This window comes from Papilio machaon, chromosome 1 (assembly GCF_912999745.1).
Source record: "Papilio machaon chromosome 1, ilPapMach1.1, whole genome shotgun sequence".
NCBI classification, from domain to species: Eukaryota; Metazoa; Arthropoda; class Insecta; order Lepidoptera; family Papilionidae; genus Papilio; species Papilio machaon.
In genome coordinates, this window is record NC_059986.1 from 5,187,413 (window position 1) to 5,210,461 (window position 23,049).

Consider the following 23,049-nt stretch of genomic DNA (forward strand, 5'->3'; position numbering starts at 1 on the left):
ATGTCGATCGCAAAGTACTTTGGGCAGATTAACGCGAGACAATGATAGATGCGTATGCTTCCATTTGAAAGCCACTTTATATATATTACAATATATGTTTCCTGACTCTAGTTAAGTGCATGAAAATTCAGATTGATGATAAATTACAAAGAATAATACATCCTATATATTCATATAGAATGTAATATGCTTTCGTATTTGTCAGGTGTATTTATTATACTTTACGGCGCATAAGATTTGAAAAAAAATATAGTTCTTACTTCAGTTGTTTCTGCACCAAATTAGTGAACAATAAAACTAAAGACAAAACTAAAATATTAAAGCTACAGCTATGAAATATAAAAAAAACGTTGTTTTATTTTTATTTTTATACGACCTGAATCACCAACTTATTTTATTCTTTACTTAAACAAATGAAAAGTTTAAGATAATATTTTATAGAACTTTTTAAACTAAGTACTACTTTAATTTCACTGGTATTTTCTAAGACTATAAATAAGGCTATTTACTGTTTCCCTGTGGTTGAATGCGTACATTAAACACCGTACATTCATGTAACTGGGTTTGGGTACACCCCTGAAAGGCTGCGCTTTCATACTTCAGTATTAGTGTAGTCAGACTGGCAAACGGTCGCCGCCGACGTCGTTTCTTTCAAAGTCCTTGCGAGTGTTTTTCTTATAAAATAAATCGTTCCATGCTAAAGTTTGTTTTAATTTATCTATTATTGTGTGGAAAAATAATGGATTTTTTGGTGGATTAAGTGGTTTTTTATTAGATCTAATATAAATTTGGTGAGGTAAGGTTAAAAAATGTTTTAATTATTTAAATTTTTATTGTGGGCTTTTATTTACATGTTTTTCGCATAAAAATGTTTTATTTTTACTTTTTATTTAATTACACAAGAATATTCTGTGCAAACATATATTTGAATTTGAGTAAAATGTTGTAAGTTGTAAAAGGAAGCCTCAATAACATAAATTATTATTTGTTTTTTTCATCCGATCTTAAAGTTATATAATAATAAAATGTTAATGATTTTAATTAAGTATTACATTTACATATTGCTTCTTCTTTTATATCAAATTTAAAAACAGTTATTTTCATTTAGTTAATTAATTAGTAATGTTTCCCACCTTATATTGATCATGAAAGACGAAGACAAAAAAGTTTAAAATCTAAAATCTAGTGGGATATCTTCAAGTTTGTCATTTAGACAGTTTCAGTTTCTACCAGTTTTACCTAAAATTTCTCAAATTAAAAACATATGAAAAAGATGTAAGTATTTTATATATACGAACTCTTGCTGTATCCATTGTTGGTAAACCGAAAACCGTTAAAATTCTAGATAAGAGTATGTAGCGTGACTTTATCTAGACGAACCCAGAATCAGGCTCATTGCTGGATATAGCTGCTCTGGATGTTAAAAGATCTCGAAAACCTTTAATATACTACTAATACTTCATTTTATTAAACAAAAAATTACAAGTATATGAGCAAGTATCTTCAAATTGGTTTTGAACATAGACATGTAATATTTCTATTTTCCTTTCCCTAATCAAACTAGGTACTTATCATCTAACAAAACTGAAATTAAAAAAAACGAAATTATTGAACATTTTAAAATTTTTTACGACTTCTACGGGATATAAAAATGTTTGTGATAAAACGAAATTTTGTGACATCAAAAAAAAAAAAACAAAAAAAAGATTTATGGTGATAAAAACTTAATATTTACAATTCGACAATCAGCCTTTAGATAAAAACGCAATTGACTCCATACAATCTTCATCATCAGCTTACTATACGTTCCTACTGAGGGGCTCGGACCCTACCCAAAGTTAGGGGTGACTAGGCTATATTCAACCACGCTGGCCCGGGTTGGTTTACTTCACACATATCATTGAATTTCTTCGTAGATATATGCAGGTTGTATACCACGATGTTTTTTTTCACCGTAAGAACGTCGGATAAATGTACATATATAAATCGAAAGTCGATTCGAACCCAGGACTTGCAGATTACAAGTCAAGAGCTTAGCCACCTGAGCCACCGACGCTCATACAATCATACAGTCTCTCATACAATCTTACTGTTTTAATTTAAAAGTAGGCAAGTAGAAATTATGGAAATATACGGGAAATCTAGATCTTAAGTATGTTCAATGTTAAAACTTTATATAAAAGATTAAAGTCTGCATTGCTAAACATTTAACAAAAAACAGGTAAGCTGTTTCTAGCATTTAGAAGCAATGTTGACTATATGTTTGGTATTAATTTGCAATACTTAATTTTGACTTCACAACGCCAGATGTGAGCATCTTGTTTGAAATAAATCTATTATCTTGGTCATATAAACAATAAAAATTTAAGAGCGATTTTCAGGGAAAATAATATAGCAGGTATTTGCTCCATCATTGGCGGCCATAATACGGAAAGTTACGATATTATTTCGCCAGCACACCGTTAACATCTAAAAGTAACCGTGTATCTATTATTTTGTATACATTAGTCATCTCAAATTCAAAACGTAAAATGTTACCAAGTCAATAATAGTAAGATACGAAAGAGAGGAATTTATATTACCATGGTCTTTAAGGATATACAGATGTCTGAATGTGCAGATTTTTTCTATAGCGTTCTTTCTTGTTTAGTTCTTAAAAAGTTTTTAATGAACGTTGAAGTTCAACATTTTTTACTAACAAAATAAAGTTTGACTTATAAAAGATTCGTGGTATCGTGATATCTTTGGCAATACTTATATTATTACATGAAACGTTTAGTGGACTAATATAAATATTATTGTATACATCATAGTTGTGTCTTAATATTTATTCAAGGTAGAGAGACAAACATGAAAATGGTAACAAACAAACAAGGTAATCGTCGGTTTCCACTGTTGAACCACCTGTACAAAAAGATATTCTTACTTCTGTTGTAATAAAATAAATAGTGTTGACAATATACTTGCGTGTAGCTGTTTTGGCAGTCGAAGCCCACGGTTATGTTAAGTGACCCATAAACATCCTCAAAATCGGAATAATTTCACCTTATTAGTGTCAATGTCAAAGAATATGTAAAAACAAACATAAATGTGTAATCACATTCGGATAAATTGTTGTTTATTTTATTTACTTACTAGCTTTTGCCCGCGACTCCGTCCGCGCTGAATTAAAAAAAAACTTTTTAAGTAGCCTATATATTGTTTAAATATCCATCCCTCCATCTAAACTTTCTCATCCATAATAATATTTATATAATTTAAATTAGATAAATTTTGAATGTAAAAATAACGTAAGCAGCAGTCGATACTTTCTTAAGAGAATAAACCTTTTTAAGAAATCATGTCATCGCAATAGAAAGGTACGGCGTACCCAACAAAAGGTAATTCTCTAAGGTAAACCCGATAGAACATTGAGCTTAATGAAAACTATCAGACAATATTGACTAGATAATTCTTGTCAGGAACCTGATAGCCGGTTTAAATTGAATTTGAGATATAAAGGATGATTGTGATAGGAACTTTTAAATTTTTGGTAAATAGGTACTATCTGTTTTATCTTAACTTTTTTTTTATATTTGTGCTATTCGCGCAACTCTATTATTACAGTAGGTGTATTACCCTGTTGTAGCCTAAACAGCCGGCTTGAAGGACTAATGTGAGGTTATTCAATTCCATATACCTTTTCTTCCCAGAACTCATAGGGAGGGGTACAGGCAGTTTTTTTTTCAAATATTACTATTTTTTTAAATATTAATTTAAATCCCAAGTGTACGTGATTATTTTAAACTTAAACCTTAAAATCATATTTTGCAGTTTAGTTCATCTGTAGAACCTTTTAATATGTAATGAAATGGCCACCAAACGGCAGGCTTTGGTTAACTTTAGTAATAACGTCAGCTTATAAAGTTTTATATGAGTTTGGTTTAAGGATTGCAGCATAAGAGGGAAAGTAACAGTTGCTACCTTCAGCAGTAATAAGTTAGTACATAAATTGACTGGTTCTGTATACTTCTGAGTAGAACGATAATTATTTTATGACTGTTAAAATATACTTGAACAAATGTAACATAAATCTCAGATTCCTTCGAGCACGTAAATAAAAAGATTGTTCAGGATACGAAATCTCCCAGACGTCCAATGAATACTCTTTCAAAATTTTATCAATTCTCTATCGGTTTAGGAACGAATAAGGGATAAACACAAATATTGCTTTTTTATTTATTATCATAATTGATTTTAGTTCTACTTAAAATGCTTAATTACTCTTGTTTATTGTTATTTATTGTTAGTGTATTTTTAGAAATAATTTTAAAGTATTAAGATATAAAGAATTATTTGGTTTTAAATGTAATATTAATCTTACTAATATTATAAATACGAATGTTTAGATAGATGGATGTTTTATACAATGTTGCTCCAGAATGGCTCGACGGATCTCGCTGACATTCGGCATAGATGGAAAAACACATATTCTACGAATTGTGTTTTTTTAATTCCGCGGGCGACAGCTTGTGCGCCGACCCCACGTGAGAGGGAAAAGACTAACGAGATGATGATGATAGATTGTAGTACATAACTGAACATACACTGTCTTACCTTTTTTATTCAATTTATCAGTTATACTCTGTCATCCCTAAAAATGTTTTTTTACAGATGTAATTATTCATAGTGAAACTATATTGCGACGTTTCGACGGAAAGCGTGGGTTGTCCACCGCCATAATGTTGACTGACTTTCCTGCCAATTCCATAAAAATACGATTTAATGCTTCATTGAAACTACGACAAGTGTGAAGTTTTACGATTTATTTGATTATACGACGACATTTATTTGATTTTCAGAGAAAAGTTTTCTATTTAATAATACTTTATTTTCGTAATATAGAAATACAATCACATAGACTAATAAATATTAGGCGAAATTTATATTATATATATAAAACGAAGTCGTGTTGGTACAACATTTTATAACTCAAGAACGGCTGAAACGATTCATCTGAAAATTGATAGGGAGGTAGCTTTTCATACCGTTACCCGGACCTGACATAAAAAGTTTTTTTTTAATTCCGCGCGGACGCAGTCGCGAGCAAAAGTTAGTAACATAAGAAATGAGATAAGTTGAACGTGCTTACAATCATGATGATATGCTTAGCCTCTAACAGATTACACATAGCAAAAAGTTGAGAGTTTGTTTAACAATTTATTTAGCTAAACTATACTTCCTAATGTAGGTAAAAAAGAACAGTATTGATGGAAATTTCCTAAGCTTTCTTTGCAATTTGCAAAGATTAACTTCGTACTTTTGATCTATGAGTGCGTGAAATTGTGATCTTTTTCAGTACAAATTAATCGATATTTCATGTTTTTTTTTTCAGGTAAACATGATAATTTATTGTTATTTTATTTGAATGCCTCGGTGTCGCATTGGTTAAGCACTAGATTTGTAATCTACATGTTCTAAGATCGATTACAACCATTTGCTTTTCGAATTTCATACGTCCGTTTATCTGACGTATTTTCTATCTTCGAATAAATTCACCGTTGTGTCTAGTCAATCGATCTGCATTATCCTATCTATCCTAATTACCTGTAATTCAGGCTAGGTTTGAGTATATTATCTGACAACAATTATAAAAACATTAACTTATATAGAAACGGCTAAAACACTCACGTATATATATCCGGTGTCGTCACCGACGAGTTTCGAGCCCTTCGGGTTCCCTTCATCAGGGTGAGTGGGACTGGTATTATTTCGCGGACGCGGCTCGTCGCTCACTGCGCGCCTGCGCTCTTAGGGCGCGTCTTGAGGGGGCGGGGGGCGCGGGGTGCGCCGGCGTCGTTGACGAGGTTGATACCAAAGCATCATTGGTGTTGTTATTAAAGTTTCCGTGGGCACAAAATGTACTGATTATGTCCACAATATCGTCTTTAGCACTGTTGATGTTGTGTCGCGCCGCGTTCATTAAGACGGGTTCCCATGTACGCGGCAGAGCCCACCCCTTGTCTCTGTTGAAAATAGGTCGACGACCTATTTCAATAGCCTCCCGAAGCTTCCAAGACAAGAAGTTTCTCTCACGGGCCAGCACTTTAACTTTGTCGAACCTAATATAATGCGAGGTTCCGGAGTTAAGGGCGTGATCCGCAACCGCCGAGGTGTTGCCGTCTAATTTACGCATACTGCGGATATTTTCAAAGAGTCTCGACTTTATATCGCGCCCCGTTTCGCCGACGTAACTTTTACCACAGTCGCACGGGATCTCGTAGACACCAGGACTATCTAGGGGATCTCGGTCCTTTGGAGATCGCAGAAGTTGTTTGATCTGTGTCATGGGGGGGAAAATTCTTCTGATGCTGAATCTACAGCGTAACGGGTGTCCAGTTTTGTCCGTAACCCCTCGCATAAATGGTAAATAGACCGGGACCCGCTCTGCAACCTGAGGCCGTGGTTTGCTGGTCGTGTTCGGTAACTCTGTCGCCAGTTGTATCCATTGCACTCTAATACGTGCCGTACGTGCGTCAATTCAGCCTGCAGGAATTGGTGTCGCATAACCGTATTGCGCGATTTATAACGTATGACGTGCGCGGCACTGAAGATAGCTGGGATGGATGGTAATGAGAGTCCGCCCTCAAGTACCGATCCGTGTGTGTAGGCTTTCTATACACGGTATATACTAGATTACCACTAGGTTCCCGCTTCACTAGTACGTCCAAAAATGGGAGAGTTCCTTCATTTTCTTCCTCCGCAGTAAAATGGATTTTTGGATGTACTTCGTTCAAATGGTTTAGTAGTTGACTGACGGCCAGTCTGGGAACTATAGCGAACACGTCGTCTACGTATCTCCACCAGTATCTGGGTTTAAAAGGTGCATGCTTCAACGCCTCCTCCTCGAAGTATTCCATAAATATATTAGCCGCATCTGGTGCTATTGGCGAGCCCATCGCCACTCCATCCATCTGAAGGTAAAAATCCCCTCGCGAACGGAAATAGCCACTCGTAAGACAGAACTCTATTAAACTCATGTAATCTGTAGGTATGTTGTGTGATATAAGGCGTTGTCTTATAATATTTATAGTTTCCGCTACTGGTACATTTGTAAACGCCACTTCGAAACTTACCATTATCTCGTCGTTTTGGATTTTGACGTCCTTCAACGATTGAATGAAATGATTTGAGTCTCTTACAAAGCTCGTTGTTCTGCCGGTCACCGTCTGTAATATACTTGCCATGTGACGTGAGCTTTTGTAAGTAGGTGAGTCTATTTGACTCACGATGGGACGCAGTCCAGTTAGGTTTATGGATTTTTGGCAGTCCATATATTTTTGGAGGTGTCGAATTCAGTGGCCGCAACTGTTTTTTGTCACCATCTGGCAGAAATAATACCGAAGGGCTCGAAACTAGTCGGTGACGACACCGAATATGTTTGAATAATTTAATTACAGAAACAATTTAAAACCTTTTTGTTGTAATATGACAAACTACTAACACTTGTTCTTTTAATCTCTTTTTTCATAATTACTTACACAACAAACGTTGAATAAACATATATTATATGTATAGAATAATTACATCATTATATTTTCAGATCAGATGATATGTTCGTAAATTTCATTTTAACAATTACAGCGCAGATGTAAAACAAAATGTTTTACATTACAGTAATAAACAGAATTAATCTTATTGCTTAATTGTTTCTCGGAAAACATGGCCATTATAATGTAATTGCCAACCTCCGAACTCGCTGTATGTTATGCAGAGTGGTGTCTTTTGTGCTTATTTAAAATTACTTAACAACGTAAAACGTATATATGTGAATTCATTAAATTGTATTAAACGTCTTTTAACATGGACTTGACATTATATGATATTTCTTTTATTACAAATGAAACTTTTCGCTTGCACTATGAAAATTTAATTTTGTAAGTAGGCGTTCATCTTCCCAATGCGATTATTTTTCCATTGGACCGATCTATTATATAGATTCGGTGCCGGTTGGTATTTTTATTAACAACGAATTATTGTCGAGTTATCGAAACGTGAAGAAACAATGACCCTAGGAATCCCTTTGAAAGTCGTGAAGTCGAACGGAATGGACATGTAAATAAATTAAACAAAATATACCTATTTTATTTAATTGTATTTCACACTTATTACGAATGAATGAGTACAATACATGTCATTAGCAATTGGGAGTTTGAAAAAAAATATATATTTTTTTTATATATTTGAAAACTTAATTATTAATTTTATCGATATGTAACTTCAAAAACGAAAAAATATTTTTTTTCAATTAATTACAAGCGATTAAAAATTAATAAAATTTAAAATAAAGTCACGTGAATGTGAACGCACCACGATTGGCCACCATACTTGTGACGTCATAATGTTTTTCATAATAGTGCAGCGTTATACGTCAGCTGTCAAGTTGACAAAAACATTTCCGTATACTAATACGAGTAAAAACTAACATTATGACGTCACACGCGCTCTGATTTGTTCGGGAGTTCTCGGCGCGTCTTCGGTACTGGATTGAAAAATTAATTTTTATTTTCATATAACTTTTTAATAATTGCGAAAAATAAAAAAATGAAAATTGTTTTGCTATAAAATTTATAGATGATCTTTCCACTTATCAAAGAAAAAAAAAATTTCAAACACTCAATTGAAGCTAAACAACATTGAACATTGAAAATAACATCAATTAAGTTCTTCGAGTAACGTTAAGTAATTCTTCCTTTTTATTAATTTGTAGGACATTTTTTATATTAAAGTAATAATTAACTTCGTTTTTTTCTTTATTTCCACAACTTATTCGTAAAGTAATTAATATACAGCACAAGGTGAAGTTCAAGCTTGGGTTGTGACATTCCTTGTGACTTCCGTCAATATAAATGCAAATTAAATGCACTTGTAATGCCTGACTAAGCAAATAACAAATATGCAATTATCGCTGCAAGTGGAGTGTTTATAATAAAAAAATGTCTTCATCGGTTTATGCTCATAGTGAGCCATAATAAAATTACCAACTTTGTACATTGTTTCGCCATTATATATACAAAAAAATATTGACATTACTCAAAATGTATAAAACTAGCTGTCGCCCGCGACTCCATCTGAGCGGAATTGATAAAAAAATTAGTCGCCTGTGTTTTCTTCCAGGATATGCTCTACATATTCCTGGAGATATGTACCTTCTAACAAACATCCATCCATCTAAATTCTAAACATTAAGATTTATAATATTAGTAAAATATAACGTTAAAATTTAAAAATGTACAGTCCATTTGTCGATAATAATTAGAACATGTCTCAAATTCAGTTGGTCTATATTTAAACATGATTGATTTTAATTAGGCAAACATGTCTTAAACATAATACATGTTTGTATATTCTACTTTGTTACATTTTAATTAACATAACTATTACTTTGCTTCACACCACGTTGTACTCGTAGCTTGAATATCATGTCATTAGGCCAGCACGCAGCTTCCATCATAATAACAATGTAGTTTACATTTCAAAGGAAACACGTGACTATGCCTGCTGTTAAATAATTTCAAGCTATAATTTTTTTCTTATCGTTCAATGGAATTTATTTCTGAAAATTTTTATCTGGCTATGTCTTAGACATCAAAAATAGCAAGCATACCATTTTCCCCCGGCCGCCTGCGTTTCGTTGTTCATAAATATCATTGGAATAGTTCCTATATTTTTGTGATTATTTGTTTTACTCGCTCATTCATTTGTATGGTTTATGTTTGATTTTCGTAAATTGTTCTATTTGTGCGATGCGTCGATTACTTGTGAATTGTTTACGAATTATAAATGAGTTAAGGAATTTAATTAGCGAACACGACTAGTATAACAATACATGTACATATTTTGTTTACTTAAGAATTTATTAAGTATGTCATCATATAACTAATCGGACTAGGCATATTGTAAAATTTTAACTCATAGAGGACCTGGCGAACCTGACAAACCTAACCCATACAGTCGAACCTGGATAAGCGAGAAGAATATCGCGGTCCTTTGGACTTTCTTTTATCCAGGTTCGACTTCATCAATAAATATATAGCAAAACATTAGTATTCAATTTGTTGATTTGACTTTTACAGTTCAACCTTCTATTTCCATATGAAACAGTATTCGCCGTACCCAGTCTGAGCAAATAGGTGTCTATAAATTGCTATATTTACGAGCTCTGGGAGAAATTTCGAAGTACCACGTAGGTACGCCTCTTACCTAACCACAAACTAACATATTTAGTAATCGATATGTTAGTTTATGGTATTTAAAGTTTTATTTACATTTATATTTAATTTCTTCTTTAGATTCAATAATTGATAAATAACTATGAAAAGTTTGTGAATAATTAATGAAACATTTGCAAATACGTTATTGTAAATCTAAAAAAAAACTAAAAATATCCAAATTACTTATAAAATTTTGACTATTTTTTTAAACACAAGGCAGTATGTAGGGCAATGGTTTATCAGATTATTGCTCAGTTAACATCCGGAGCGGCTACATCAGTAACCATATACACAAGCCATCTGCGTGTTAATGGTACATTTGTCCGGCTGCCAAGTGTTTGTTGTCATGTTGATGGGACGAGTATGCGGACTTCCCGACACGGTGACTAGTTTCGAATTCTTTTTTCTAAAATGCTAGTAATGGTACAAAAAGACGCTATTCTCTTGGTGGTAAAAGTCTCACGTGATAAGTACGGACTCAGTTTTAGAAGAAAAGAAGTATTTGTGTAATCGTAAACATTCAAAAATATTTTGTTATGTATACCAAACACCATTCGTTAGCTTTGCTCCGGTAAACTAATCATGATTATCATCACCCTTTCCTTTATTTTCGTCTTCTAAAGCGGTCTAATATGTATTTAAATCACGAACAATTAATAGATCGATAACACCCAAAATAAAGAGAATTATAAAATATTTATTAAACAATTAAATAAGTCTGTATCTTTAGATGTGGACTTCATTTAATGGACATGACGTTAATACTATTTTCACTCGGCAGCAATCTTTGACATCTGATGTAAGTCCGTTTTCACGTTTTCACAAAAAAAAAAAATGGTCAGATACATCACACCGAAAATACTAATCTTATTTCTTACAATAGTATAAATGTGAATTTTTGGATGGATTGATAATGGATGGATGTTTGTTTGAAGGTATCTCCGGAACGGCTCAACGGATCTTGATGAAATTTGGCACAGATGTAGAACATAGTCTGGACGAACACGTAGGCTACTTATTAAGTTTTTTTTAATTTCGCGCGGACGGTGTCGCGGGCGACAGCTAGTTATGTAAATTTCAATAAAATTCTTCGTAATTGAGGTGACATTTTTGTAAAAGTGAGATGTTTATATATACCTCATTTTATACTTGTCCTTAGTTACGAGTATACAATAGTCGTTGTTGTCAGATATCACTAGCTTTTATCTACCAACGTTGAAAACAATAAAAAGCAATTAGGCCAGCGACGAGCATTGTAAACTAAAATGAAACATGCGTTTTCTTTAATTAGAAATTATAAAAAACTAAGTCGTATCTTTCGATCTTTTAAATCTGCCAGTAATATTGCATATAAAAATAAAAAATAAAATAAATAAATATTTCGAATGATGTATTTCATTTTTTTTTAAGTTAACTCAGTATTATGAATATAATTACCTATATATAATGGTGGCTCATGGTTTCATTTTTTTCAAAAAAAAAATTGTGTTAAATTGCATATTAAGTGTTACATAAGTCTTGAGTAATTAATCTATTAGATAAGTAATTCTTGCGATTACCGCAAACAAACTCTGCTTCTTTGTATTACTGAAGCTATGTAGACATTATTGAATGATATCAAAATGAACGCAATAACATCAAATATGTTACCAGTATAATGAGAGTGAAAGGGAGGAAATATACTTATTATGTAAATAGATCTTCTCCGAGACATTCATTTCCTTTTCACTTGGTAAAGGATCTTGAGCATTTGTAATAAACTGTCATTAGAATAATGTGTATGAGGATCGGATGACGGTCAGCGCGGGTGGCAGCGCTGAGTTCGTTCGCAGATTATCTCTAAGCGACTGAACCAGTGTACATTACAAATTAATGGTTTGTACAATTTAGGCGCCGAGTTATTTTCGTTGCCCATCAAATCGGTTTGTTTTTCATCTGGGTGATTATTCGCTGTGCGCTCGTCAATGGCTAAAACGTAATGGTTACAGTATTTTTTTTCTGACTACCAACATATCTTTTTTTTATAATAGGCCTACGTTTGGTAATCGCATTCAAGCAGTGGAGAATTTCTTTGATGCTACAACTACAAAGACTATCGCTAGAAGTAGTTAAGATCGGTTGATATTTTTTTAGTCTTTTAAATAAGTTTAAGTTGTCCACAGCTTCATGCATAAAAATTTATATTCTTTGTGATTTTATTTTTTTCAAAAGAATCTTCACCATCATTGTCATAATCTACCTGGGTTCGTCCACTGCTGCACGTAGGCCTTAAACGCCTTCCAAAGAATACTTAATAATAGTAATATCTGTTCATATTTTTGTTCTACTCACTGTATAACATTAATATTCATAAAGTCGTATAATTAAGTTTGGTTGAATTATAAGTTACCGTTTTGCCAAATTACAATTTTAAAGTAAAAGCTTGCTGTTTTAACAAAACTTTTTAGCTTAAGAAGATTAACTATAATAATATTTAACGTTTTATCGTAACCTTTTCTTAGGAACATTCTATTTCCGGAGTCATATAAACGTCGTGAGTTAGAATTGTTGAGGAATTTGTTTTAGTTTGTTCAGTATTCACGAGTTTCGGACGCTGGGCGGCGTAAGGAAAATATTTGAAATTATAGTTTTATTTTCGTTCAAAGTCGTTGTGTATTGCAACGTGTAGATGTTCTTTTTTAATAGACTGGCTTGATGAGTTCCGAAAAGCGGATGTTTGCTTCTTTTAAATATTACGTTGAAATATTGTTCCGGTAACGGATAGCTGTTTAATGTAATTAGACGTGTTATAAATAATGTTCATATATTTGAGAATTAACTGTTTTGATGTTTACATATGTTTTAACACTTACATCCATCAATTGAGGATAATCGTCATGCTTTTTTCATACCAACGTATACGTTGACGTATATGACTTGCAATAAATACCTGAATAATGATTTTTTGACTTTTTGGCTCTCAATTATGTCTCGTGTTGTTATTAAAAGTTCTGTTATTGTAAAATATCTAAAATTTTAAATTGTTTAAGTTTCATCAACCAAATTAGAAGATTACATAGTTTGTTATTCTATATATAGGTGCTTGCTTGTCGTTAATTACAGCTTTTCCTTTTTAACTCATATTTTGTTGTTTTTTTTGTTAATAAATTTAAAATTTGATTTAAAGACTATCTAAAAGGATGTTAATAAATGTCTTTAAGACCTACATTTGTAAAATATCACATTTAAGTCAAATATCCATTTGATATATTGCACTTTACATCGTTTGGGATAAATTGAAAGCAACAAGAAAGCAATCAAAAGTTAAATGCCGTCTATAAATCAAGAGTGAGAGAGGAGAGCAATAACTGACTGAAGTAACGCCGGCATTCAGAATGATGGATTTTCGATGTCTTATAGATACGGAATAAAAGTTTTAAGCAAATTTATTCAAATATAATATCTAATATATAAAATTCTCGTGTCACAGTTTTCGTTGCCATACTCCTCCGAAACGGCTTGACCGATTCTCATGAAATTTTGTGAACATATTCAGTAGGTCTGAGAATCGGCCAACATCTATTTTTCATTTTTTTTAACTGCGTGCGGACGGAGTCACGGGCGACAGCTAGTGTACTTATAGATAGTTAAAGCTTTCCCTCGGCCAGTTTTTCGCTCAATCAACAACGCTATCTGAAATAAATTATTTGGAGAAAATATAACATGTATCTACTGTATTATTACTATTAAATAATTATGAAATGTGTATACATACATTGCATTATTAATAGTAATATTTTTATTGGTATGAAAGGAATTAATTAGAAACGATTTACTATTTTCGGTACCCTTTTTTCAATTAATGAAAGAAGTTAGATTTCAGAAAGAAGTGTCAAAAAGAAGCCGGTAATTGTAATAAAAATAAAAGTAGTCAAGGGCCTCAGTTCTTTATGAAATGCTGAACACAGTTGGCATTAGTTTTATGAGCAATTTCCTTTGTAACGTTTCGTATGTGGCAGGAACGAAATTATTTATGCTTATCAAAATTGATTTACTTTAAGCACGCATTATATTTTCTGTGTAATATTAAGGTTACCAGCGGCACACAATAATGTAGATATTTTTAATTAATTCACATATATATCTTTACTAGCTGTCGCCCGCGACTCTGTCATTCGAATTTTAAAAAAAAACTTGAGAGGTGTCAAGGTACACCCGGATGGAGCGAAGTTCCTTTCGATTAATTAGTGAAGGAACCAATGTTTATTCTATGAATAAAAAACTTAAGTCTTCACAAGAAGTACATTTTATTTCTATGAATTTTCGTTATATATTGTCACGTCGTTGCCATGGTGAAGTAGCCCTCATTCGTCGTTAACATACTTACTATAGCAAAAAGTGTCGTGACAACTTTTCGTAAGAATTTTTTCCGTCTAGCCCCCTTTCACAACGCGCGATAAGGAACTTCGTTCCAAAACTTAATAAGTAGCTTATGTATTCTTCCAGATTATGTCCTACATCTGTGCCAAATTTCATCAATATCCATTGAGTCTAAACATTCATCCATCCATCCATCTAAACTTTCGCATTTATAATATTAGTAACAAGCTAGAATCTGGTTCCTATATTAAAGTTATTTATTTTATAATATAATAATTCTAATCTAATTAAAAATCAAAAAGACTGATAAGAGATTATGACACTTGAGATATTCCAGTAATATTAATTAAATGACACTTCAGTCTTCCAGTGGTTTTGGCTAAAGGATATTATCGTGGAACGGCCATTCAGTGCAGCAATCTTATATATAAAAGAATCTATATATATAAAAGAAAGTCGTGTTAGTTACACTATTTATAAGTCAAGAACGGCTAAATCAATTTGACTGAAAATTGGTGGACAGGTAGCTTAGAACCAGGAAACGGACATAGGATAATTTTTACCCCGTTTTTTATTTTATTTTTATTCCGCGCGGACGGAGTCGCGGGTAAAAGCTAGTTTTTAATAAAATACAATTTCTTTTATTCTATCATCAGTCGAATGTATTCTTTTCATGTCTAGTTCTTTTCAAAATCTAGCTTATAAAAGAATTTCATCGCGTCAAAAGAATTCTTATTACCACTATGTTGAACTTCACAAATACAATTTCATTTTGTCGTGTCACATGTGAACTGTGCAGTATTATAACAATTTCAAGCAGTACCTTTACATATCCACTATACCTTACTATACCTTTGCAAAGTCAAATTGGAACTATTCTTATTATATATTTGAAATATATTTACTTACGTCATCATTACATAGTACATCAATAATAATATATTAAAATATTATTTAACATTTGTAATCCTGATTTTTATACAAATATAGTATGTATAAATGTAAATAGAAATTAAAATTGATGAAATATAATTATTCAATGCGATACCGCAAAATTGTGTGAAACATTAACCATCGATGATAATACGATGTTATTTTTACATGTAAGTAATTAAAAGTAATTTAAAGTAGTCAAACAATTTTGTAGCAAATACATACATTCAGTTTGAATCGACCACATTTTTTTTTCTGAAAACTAAACAAATTTTGAAGAAATGATTTAATGCATCCAGTGTAAGCGTACTACAAAAAATAAAGTTTCAATGTACTAAGCAATACATCTGTATATCGCTTAATCTTAATACAGATGTATTGCTTAGTACATTGAACAAAAACACAAAAAATCAAATCTTTTTATAAAATTATAATTTTTTTTTTTATTTGCATTCAATAGGCTTCGAAACTACTGAACTTGAAATTCCATAAATATACTAGCTGTCGCCCGCGACTCCGTCCGCGCGCAGTTAAAAAATGGGGGGGGGGGTATGAAAAATAGATGTTGGCCGATTCTCAGACCTACTGAATATGCTCACAAAATTTCATGAGAATCGGTCAAGCCGTTTCGGAGGAGTACGGGAACGAAAACTGTGACACGAAAATTTTATATATTAGATTTGCAAAAACGAGTTTTTTTAAGAATATTATTTCCTAATTAGAGAAATTTATTTAATTAGTGTAACGTTAAATGACTTCTGTTATATTCAGTGTTATTGCGAAGTAAACTTGTTTTCTAGTAAATGGAATACGTACTTTGCATGACATGTTACGCGATGTAGGACGTTTCATTGTTTTATTACGGAATAGACATTCATTGTGATATATTGTCTAGAAATAGGTTCAATATAGAGATATATACGCCTTATTATTTAAATGCAGTACCTATTCAATATTAAATAGGTTAGTTCGATTTGTGCTAAAATCATTAAATTAATTTGTTAGTCTCAACATTCAGAACCCTTTGTGTCATTAGCTTACGGAATATACCTACATTCGTGCAAACATATTAAAGGGTTTTATTGTATGCAATTTGTTTTCTGTAATAATTATGAGTTGATGGCTGTATTTCATTTCCTGATTGTGAGTTAATTAATGACAAATAATTATTTGATATACGAGTATTACAACTTTGAGCCCTTTTGGAGCACATAGAAGCACTTGTTTTATTTATTGTATTGAAATTATAATCTGCGGTACGGCTGGACCGAAGATCATGTGTGCGGTAGTAACATAGGCTACTTTTTTTAAATCTACACTGATGAAGTCGCGTGAGACCGCTAATTGTGCATAAGTCTATAGTCTAAACCTGAAACCGTAGCGGCTTTCGGGAGATAAACTAATATTATATCATAAAAGATCATCAGACCTATTATCTCAGGGCTTAATACTGTCTACCTCGTACTATATCTTAGACTAAAGTCGTGTCGGTTTAAAAAAAGAGTGGTTTTGTTTTACCGAATGAATGACGTCACCGTGACGCAAACGCAAAACAAATCTACAATTTATTATCACGTATTTAATTGTCTCACACAGTTCGTATGCTCTATCTGGGTTCAGCTATCAGATAAAATACAGCTATCGTTATATTACAAGCCAATCACTTTTAGGGAAAGCCAAAATGTGAATCAATAAAAAACATAATGTATGCATCAAGGACATTCATTCCATTTGCGATTTGTTGATCAAAATGACAATTAGAAAAGTGGCTAACCTATAAACGAACTCGTATACATTTTTAACGTTGCTTTAACGAGAACCACCGATTAATGCGTCTGTTAGAACGTTTTCTTAATTAAAACATGAACACCCATTAAAAAACAATATAAGAAGAAAAAGATTTAATATAGTAGTGAGTAGAACATTCTAATCTATGAACAAAATGTTAGTAAGTTTAATAACTGTACAAAAAAAATGTTGCATATCGTAAAATACACTTCGCGATAGATGAAATCAAGAGACTAGTCCCGTCTACTACTACAGTAATATTAGCCATTGTTCGGTTAAAGTTTAACCGTTCAGGGATGTAATTATTCGATTGTGTTTTAGCCATTAATTTTAAAATTGTATACTGAATATATTTATATATTGGAATTATATTTGCAGGAGATGGAGGAGGTGTTATTAAGGCATTTGAACCGTTGAAGTGTAACTATGAATAGTATAAACTTCGTAACCTCGAGGGTGGTCAATGCCTGGCCGATTGAAAACTCGACAAAGGACTTCAATCTCAAAGAGGAATTCCGAAATTCAACGATAGACGATGATGCCGATGTGTTTATTGAAGATGAATACATTTTTGATAGAACCGATGTTAGAGCGATATTTATTACTCTATATACTATTGTGTTTTGCTGCTGTTTTTTCGGTAAGAAAATCTTTATCATGGAAGTTGTATCATTTCATATTTTATGTTAAAAATAGCAATTTGTGTTGAAATTAAGAAAATTAATTTCATCTTACCACTTTACTGAATTTCATTTGTGTGTGTAGTGTCTTTCGTAGCTTCTAGTTATAGTTTCGACTACTAATAATATTTACTACGATAAAGCCCTCTCAAAGTGCAATTGTCATTACTTCTTGTGATTATTGTTGCTATCAAAAATTGTATTTGAAAGTTGATTCAAAAGTGAATCTGTTGACCATAGAGTTTTATTGTTTTTTATTTTATATAACAGCATGTATAATATTCGTACGACGTAATATTTATTTTAACTTCTTACTTTTGTAGCTTTTTAAGAAATTTATTCAATACTTCAGCCAGCTTTGTTGCCTTTTAAGATTAACTTTGTCACATTTGCATTAGTAAGACGTTTTTGTTTGTTAAAGATTTAAATAAAACACAACATACAAAATAAATAAACGTTCATGCCAAAGGAATTTAATTATGACAGAGTTTAGGTATAAATTGAATTAGATATCATTTGCAGGGAACCTACTTGTTATTCTTGTCGTGACTTTGTCAAGACGTTTGAGGTCAATAACAAACTTCTTCTTGGCGAATCTGGCTGTAGCAGATCTGTGCGTTGGGGTTTTCTGCGTCTTTCAAAATTTGACTATATACTTAATACCAAGGTAAGTTAAAATACTTGAATAGAATAAGTTGTTTGAAATTCGTTTTGGCATTCATTTTGTAATATACCTAGCTTCCTATTCTCTGTTATTTTTCATGTATTGATAAGAAACCCCGTTTATAATTATTATTTAAAACATTCGATTATTAAAATTGGAAGTTTTATTTTTGAAAATTTCATCAGGTTTTGTTTTCAGCTGGGTTTTTGGAGATTTTTTATGCAAGATGTACCAATTCGTGCACTCTCTGAGTTACACTGCGTCTATATTCATCCTCGTCGTAATCTGCACGGAGAGATATTTCGCTATCATTCATCCAATTACTTGCAAGCAAATTCTAACCTCAACTAGGTTAAGGGTAAGAAAGATTATTAAATTAATTTACCTGTAACGAAATATTTTCCGAATTAATAACGACGCTGATTTAGTTCTTAAAATTAATTAGAACGCAGAATACCATGAAATTAATTAAGGTAAAAGTTTTAATTAATTATTTTTTATATTAAGTATCACGATACAACGATAGGAAACATAAAATTCTTATTTGGCAATAAATACATTACAAAATAAAATTACGTTCATTGAGAAAATGCTTTAAGACTGTACAAGTCTATATAAAGTACAAGTTATTTAGTGCTCTACAAATATTTTTGTCCCAACAAATATTTATAGTGTTTTAAAATTTCAGTTGATAGAAAAAATAGTTAAAGTGGACGTAACAAATACGAGTATGCCGTCTATAATCTATTTTATTTTATATCTACAACCTACAATAACAATTAAGCCAATCATTGAAACAGCCATGAAATTACAATAACTTGGAATATAAAGGCCTTTTAATATTGATAGCAATTAACGTCTATTACAACGATAGTACTCGGCCTATCGTAAAAGGTTCCCAAATAACAATGATCTAGACAACCATTTAAGTGATGTAATTACGAAATTGTCGGCAGCATCGAATTCAAGGTTCTCATGTTCTTGACAAGGAAAAGTTTTGTTACTTAATGACCCTAGTTATAAACGTAACGTTAATTTTCTAGTTAAAAAAGCAATGTTAGCGCACTTAACAGTTTATCAATCAAAGCCTACTTATTTGTCTAGCCTATAGCATTATGACTAAACAAGTTAATTCGTTGTTAGAACCTTTAATTTAAACAAAATAATTCATATTTGAACTATAGTCTACGTTACATTTTCTTATAATAGCTTCATTGTAATTAAATTTAACAAAATGCTATAATCACATTACTATGATTATTACGACATGATTGCAGCTGGTGATACTAGGTGTATGGATAACCAGTGCAGCGTATAGCGCTCCTAAATTCATTTGGGTGGAGACAATAACGAACAACCTGGGTGATGGCCACACTGAGACCATTTGTATACAACACCGCATGAAGTACAACTCAGAGATCTTCGATATGGTCAACTTTGTGTTACTGTACGTGATTCCATTGTGCATTATGACAGTAAGTAGTGAATTTCTTATAATCTTCCTTAAATTGTTTATCCACTGTATCATCGTCATCATCACCAGTTTGTGTCACTGCTGAGATGTATATCCAGTAGTTATTGATTTGATGGTTGTAATCTACGTTAAGTAATAACATCGACATTTTATTTTTCAAACTTAAACTACCACATGCGATATTCTTACTTAATTATCATCGTTTCTCAATACCATTTTCAATCAGCTTCTTGCATCATCAGACCAATCAAGAAAAAGATGGTCCCGACTCAGCAGTTTTTTCCGCAACGTTATTTTTGTACTCATAAAAACATTTTTTAAATAGAAATGTACTCTGCCTGCCTTTATAGCCACTTGATATTATCCTGATATTGTGCAGATAGTCAATAGATAAATTTTAACAGCGGAATATCGTTTTTATTGCCCTTTACAAGAAGCATTATCTATAGTTTTTAAATTGGTATATGTTCCATAGCTGATGTTATAAATTATTTTGATATTAGTTGTCGCCCAAGACTCTGTCGACGCGGAATTAAAAATAAAAACTTAATAGTAGCCTATGTGTTCTTCCAGACTATACTGTACCTCTGTGGCCAATTTCATCGAGATCCATGCAAGCGTTCTGGAGACACCTTTAAACAAACAAACATCCATCCATCCATCGGTCTGTCTAATCATTCGCATTTATAATATTAGTAAGATAAGTGATCGAAGCGACGAAGTTTCCACAGTCTAAAGAATATTAAATTTACTTTTATTTTCATTAATAAAACGAAATATAAAGATCCTAGGGAAAAATTGTAGATAAATAATTCCATAGATCCAAAGTTCTAATAAAAAACGCTATATTAATAAAGTTTCCCAGAAATGAATAAGGGAACAATTCAAACATTTTTATTATTTCACTATGCCAGATTTATCTGTCGTCATGTCATTAAATGATTCTGCAAAAAGAACGGTTATTTAATACGCTACGCTTCATCAAATAGACGCTACATAATATGTACATATGTACTCGGATATTTACTATTTATAATTCTGTTGCCTTGTTTCCATAATGAACTTTTGGTATAACACATTTAATGAAGCCTTACCGTTTTTGTACTGTTCAAAATTTAAAAGATTTGAAAATTTCCACACTTAAACAATAAAATAGTATAGTTTTATTAAAAGATTAAGTAGGATTGGCACTGTAATAAAGTGTGCTCCTTTTACATTTGATTTTATTTACGATAAATAGCTGAGATCATCAGATAATCTCTATAAAAATTTATTTAATTTCGTTTATAAGTAAATACACTTGAATATTGAATTCCATGTAGAATAAAAAGTTTATTTGAAATTTTATTTTTGGATGATTGTTGTAGGTTTTATATACGAGGATCGCAGTGGGCTTGTGGCAGAGTTCGCATGGCCTGCAACAGATGGGACACACGCAGTGCTGCGGCGCTCAGGTACTATACAAATATACATATATTAATAAAGATGAATTCTATCTATGGCTTAAACATGTTTCGTGGCTACGTCCAACATGGTTACAAACTTTTATTGTCCTTTGTTACAAAAGCAGATATCAATCCTGATAATAAGAGCTATATATATTTTGTAGAAATGTAAAGTATAAATTTATCTTTCAAAGATGTATTGTAGAAACTTCGATTTTAGATATACCTTATAATTACTTGATTAGTTTTAATGTAACAAAATTACTTTGTTCGACAGTATAAGTTTTCGAGCACTCCTTTAATTGAATTTTTGATCATGTTAAACGAAAATACGAATATTAATTTACTTTTACACATAAATTAATGAAAGTAATTTCAGTAAATGTAATAGTATTTAACTTTTAATTAAAATACAACAATTACAAGACTATTGAAGCTTCTCGTAATTGTACCTTGATATATTATATTAATGAAATATTTCTGTAATTAAATTTTTTATAACAGAAGAACGTATCAGCTACAAATAAAGGCGGAAGTTCTAAGAAGACTTCACAAAACCAAGAAGGTCGTAACTGTTACCATTTGAGTCATCTATCACGGAACGTACTGCGCGCGCGCCGCGGTGTTGTCAGAATGCTGATAGTGGTTGTCCTCACATTTGCCGTCTGCAACCTGCCCTTCCACGCCCGCAAGATGTGGCAGTACTGGTCCAGTGGCTACCAAGGCACCAGCGATTTCAGCGCACTTCTCACCCCATTGACATTTCTGATCACATACTTTAACTCAGGAATCAATCCCTTGCTCTACGCATTTCTATCTAAGAACTTCAGAAAAGGTATGAGGGAGTTACTCTTTTGTAAGTTTAATGGTAAAAGGAAAAGTGACAATTTGATTTTGCTAAATCGTGTCGGTGGAACTGGGCTAAGGCGCAGTTCCACTAGGTCGACCCGTGCTAACTGCAGCACGGTCACAGTAGCGCCGAATGCGGACTCATGAGAAATGCGTCGGAGGAGGTTCCTCTATAAAGTGGAAAATATAGACATTTCCTGATTAACGGAGAGCACTGACGAAGTGACCGACAGTAGTGGTGTGTGCACCTCTGTGGTGTCCAAAAAGGACCTGTACGATTGAGTGTTATGTAGTGTGAGTTACTTGATGTGAATTTTTATAATTAATATATCTACGAAACCATTTGTTAAATCTTTCGTCGCTAGATAATATTTATTGATTGTAAATGTTAGTTTTTATTAAATCGTTACGTATAATTTTTTAAGAGCTTACGTTGTTAATTAAGATGACTTTAATCAAAAATTATATTTTGCTAATTCCACCAAATCTCTATTGTTGCCATTTAATTAAAACTTTTAAGAGAGTGTAGTTAAGTGTGACAATGAATCGTACAAATAGTTATAAAATTGCAGTTATTAAGTATAAACAATTTAATTATTTATAA

General features: G+C 32.1%; 2 protein-coding genes across 3 annotated transcripts; one reads left to right on the forward strand and one right to left on the reverse strand.

The window, feature by feature from the left end:
* The first annotated feature begins 619 nt into the window (after positions 1-619).
* On the forward strand, positions 620-22,767 carry LOC106710664 (trissin receptor). 2 transcript variants are annotated; one of them, XM_045686720.1, is made up of 7 exons: positions 620-796; positions 17,712-17,973; positions 18,536-18,680; positions 18,876-19,035; positions 19,955-20,152; positions 21,519-21,605; positions 22,101-22,767. In XM_045686720.1, the coding sequence occupies exons 2-7, from the start codon at positions 17,760-17,762 to the stop codon at positions 22,590-22,592; spliced, it is 1,296 nt and encodes a 431-aa protein (XP_045542676.1). In that variant the 5' UTR covers positions 620-796; positions 17,712-17,759; the 3' UTR covers positions 22,593-22,767. The 2 variants fall into 2 exon arrangements, with proteins under 2 accessions (XP_045542676.1, XP_045542682.1); XM_045686726.1 differs by having other exon boundaries at positions 17,715-17,973.
* Positions 5,747-6,328, reverse strand: LOC123721392. The gene has a single exon (XM_045680023.1). The coding sequence runs from the start codon at positions 6,326-6,328 to the stop codon at positions 5,747-5,749; it is 582 nt and encodes a 193-aa protein (XP_045535979.1).
* Positions 22,768-23,049: the final 282 nt, after the last annotated feature.